General features: G+C 38.3%; 1 protein-coding gene across 1 annotated transcript; it reads right to left on the bottom strand.

Moving 5' to 3' along the window:
- Positions 1-564: 564 nt before the first annotated feature.
- On the bottom strand, positions 565-2,361 carry LOC116379829 (leukocyte cell-derived chemotaxin-2-like). The gene is made up of 4 exons (XM_031841799.1): positions 2,263-2,361; positions 1,525-1,636; positions 1,141-1,292; positions 565-820 (listed from the first exon to the last, which is right to left on the bottom strand). The coding sequence occupies exons 1-4, from the start codon at positions 2,285-2,287 to the stop codon at positions 654-656; spliced, it is 456 nt and encodes a 151-aa protein (XP_031697659.1). The 5' UTR covers positions 2,288-2,361; the 3' UTR covers positions 565-653.
- Positions 2,362-3,594: the final 1,233 nt, after the last annotated feature.

Raw genomic sequence — 3,594 nt, 5'->3', positions numbered from 1 at the left:
ACTGTTAGTGGATTTTAATGGTCACAAGCGTGTGGGGGGGGGGGGGGGTCCCCTGTTTGTCTTCAGTCTGAACATGTGACTCCAGTTTGTGGACGACACATTATTGAAAACTCAAACATTACATAAAATTATGTTTGTGCTGTCTCTGATAATAGAAGAAACGCATCAAACCTGCTTTTTAAATTGTATTAGTTTATAAAAGCAGCAATTAAAAAGAGCTTTAATCTTTAGTTTACCTCATCGATGTGTCCGGTAGATCTGAACACATCATTTATGTTAGAAGTTTATGTTTTCTACCACAAAGAAACTCTTTACATCAGAGACTGAACGATTGTTCACAGTAGAATATGAACATTTTCTCTTGCTGCTCTTCTGTGATTATTAAATAATCTAACAGGTGTTATACATTTAAAACAACGATGTTTTACTTCATGAAACACATTTTCAGCTTCTGATTCTTCAGTCACAGAAACTGCGATAATATTAAATGTTAGTTTAGAACACGACTTTACAAAGTGTATTTGTGTTTTACATAGTTAGAGATGAATAAAGAAACAACAGAAGTGCTCATTACATTTTATTGGTTTATAACAGCAGTGCTTTCAGACCAACAGCCAATGAAAAGAGCTTTAGTGGTCCTTGAAGGGTTTTAATCAGAAATATGGCGTCGGGTCGCTCTTGTCGCACATCTGGACGTGAACATGTGAGGTGATTCCTCTGTAAACCATCTGCATCGGCATCATGACGCCGATCCTCTCGCCCTTCATCACCGATCCAGAGAGTCGGTCCGGCTGAATGTAGAACAACTTGAAACATAGACCTGCAGGAAGAAATACTCTGTTACAGTAAAGGTACTAATACCTCAGTGTAAAAATACTCGGTTGAATTAAAGGTACTAATACCACAGTGTAAAATACCATAAAGCGTTTAACTCTGTCAGCAATGTTGCGATAGTTAGCACTGTTGGTGCTGTTAGCACTGTTCGCACTGTTCGCACTGTTAGCACTGTTAGAGCTGTTTGCGCTGTTAGCACTGTTAGCGCTGAGCTGCCAGCTCAGCCGCTGCCATGTTGAGAGCTGTTGAGATACAATAGAAGAGCTCCCGGTCTCGTATTCACACGTAAAGAACCGATGGACCGACCTTCTCCTCTCAGGTTGATCCCGTTGTTGATGGCCGCCTTCTTGACGTCGGTGTAGACGATGACTCCTCCGTTCAGAGTCACATTAAACGGAGCGTAGACGGTCGATCCGTCGCTGCACACGATGTCCAGACCTTTGTGTTCCCTGGTCCCCCTAAAACACGTCCAGATGTTGACCCACAAAGACATCAACTCATCTATTATTGTTTCAATGAATCCATTAGAAGTCTTTAAAATGTACGACGTCTATAAAAGTCCAACGTGACAAGTCTTTAGTTGGACCGTCCGAAACCTAAAAAGATGATCAGTCCGGACTGTTAGTCCTCAAACACCGGAGCCTACGTTACCCACAATGCACCTGAATAGTAGTGTAGTTGTTGTGTTACCGTCTGGCTCCATAGTGTCCGTCTCCCCAGCCGTCTGACGTCCTCCTGCTGTTGGCAGAGTTTCCACTGCAGAGCTGACCGAACTTTACGCCGTCACACACACACAACACAGCTACACACACACACACACACACACACACACATACACACACACACACACTTGTTTTTGTCACATTACATTGACTTACATTAATTCCCTGGAGACTCACTTCAACTTCACCCAAAACAACAGGTGTGAATCCTAATTGACTTTACAGAGTGGGGACCTTCATCACAGTGTCTCCATAAGGCTGTGAGTCCCCACAATACTGGTAAATGTGAACACGTGTTATTTCTAAGTTGTTTTTTTTTACCACAAAGGTTTTCATTCCAGAGACTCGACGACAGTAAAATATCAACATTTTGTCTCGCTGCTCTTCTGTGATTAATATTTAATCAGACGTTAACTTAAAACAAATGGTTTTACTTTATTAATCTTAGTCAATTAAATCTTTGTGTATTTAATAAAATAGAGAAGAAGACAAATGTTCAGACCAAACACTGTAAAACACACGATTAACAGACAGAAAATCAACGGGTGGAAATACAGAACATTGCTGTTGGTCACAGAGAACGAGGTGTTAAATATTTAAAATGAATCTTATATTAATGTTTGCAGCAGGATCACTAAAATATGTTGCTGAAAGCTTCCGATTGGTTCGTTATAATCAGGATTAAGACAATGATTCAGATTCTCACCCAACAAAACCACGACGCGTCTCATCTTCAGATCTTAGTTTGATGAACTTCTTATCTCGTTTTATAGAAGCTGACGTTCCTCTTTCAACACAGTGGAAAGTCCGCACGATGTTTTATTATTTCACAATGAAAGAGATGATGTCACATGTTGTCATGTGACATCATCGACTGTCGGGACAGCAAACAACAGCTGTTTACCTGTCCTCACCTCTTTGACCTCCACACGTCAGAAACTGGAATCCACAGAATGTCGACATTTAAAAAAAGTCGTTTTCATTTTTTTAATCATTTTAAATTTTAATGCTCATAAAAGTCAACAATCTTCACTTTATTTGTTTGAATCATTTTTTGTTTGTTTCACATCTACAGAATATTACTGTTATTGTTTCACTTCTTTTGTGAGATGTTTGCTGTGAGGAATGTAAAAAGAATAAACATGTTGGTGTTGATTACAGATTATTTTAACGTGCTGCTTTAGTCTTAAGTCAGAAAATGTTAAATATAATTCAACATATTTGAAGCGTAAAGTTTCCAGTAATAAATTAATCATAAATATTCATTTGGGTTTAAATTGAGATTCTTTTTCAAGACAAAGAATCCTGGACACTCCTTTCTTTGAAAAATAACTTTATTCATTGTTTTATTTCACTTCATACAATACTACATTTAAAATACATTTAAAATATATTTGTCTTATTTCTATATAAACTGCAGCGATCTGACTTTTAGTCCCGATACCGATCAGTGATCAATAAACTGTACGTCTCACTTTATGAACTTTGTAAACTAATTAACAAATAAATACATTGATATAAACTCATAAATAGGACAAATAACCAAAATCAGTATCGCTGCATTTCTTTTACAAACCTTTAACAATAAAAGTGATTTTAATCCCTGAGAGATAGATGAGTGTGTTGATGGATCTGTAGTTCACCTCCACACACATCTGGTCTCCCTTCTGTTTTAAACATGGAACACAAACTTAAACAAATCGACACAAAATTGGTTCTGAACAAATCTATAAGATTGTATGTCTCCGAGTTCTTTGAAATAGTTTTGTAATAGTATTTATATTTAGTAGTTCTACTCGCAGCCGTCCAGCAGATGGTGATGTTTCACATCTCTGTGACTCTGAGGTCAGCTTCACGACCGTAGCTCATTTGGTCCAGACATCACATGACGCTTCAACTTTATTCATTACAATGGACTTCAACTGTTATGGGACTGTCAGGCTCCGATGTCTGGAGTCTGTACTGATTAAAGTTGAAGCGTCGTGCTGTCGGATCAGTCCCATGATGTTTGGAGTCATTACTGAATGAAGTTGAAGCG

This window comes from Anarrhichthys ocellatus, unplaced genomic scaffold, assembly GCF_004355925.1.
Source record: "Anarrhichthys ocellatus isolate YVR2014 unplaced genomic scaffold, GSC_Weel_1.0 scaffold5306, whole genome shotgun sequence".
Classification (NCBI taxonomy): domain Eukaryota; kingdom Metazoa; phylum Chordata; class Actinopteri; order Perciformes; family Anarhichadidae; genus Anarrhichthys; species Anarrhichthys ocellatus.
The sequence above is the reverse complement of the archived record's forward strand: the minus strand, read 5'-3'. Positions and strand labels throughout refer to the sequence as shown.

Bases quoted from the DNA above. Each gene is read 5' to 3' on its own strand.
- LOC116379829 (XM_031841799.1), bottom strand. From the start codon at position 2,287: ATGAGACGCGTCGTGGTTTTGTTGG. The intron at 1,293-1,524 runs GTAACACAACAA...GACGTGTTTTAG, and splicing joins GGACACTATGGAGCCAGACG to GGGGACCAGGGAACACAAAG. The intron at 821-1,140 runs GTCGGTCCATCG...TTCTTCCTGCAG, and splicing joins GATCAACCTGAGAGGAGAAG to GTCTATGTTTCAAGTTGTTC.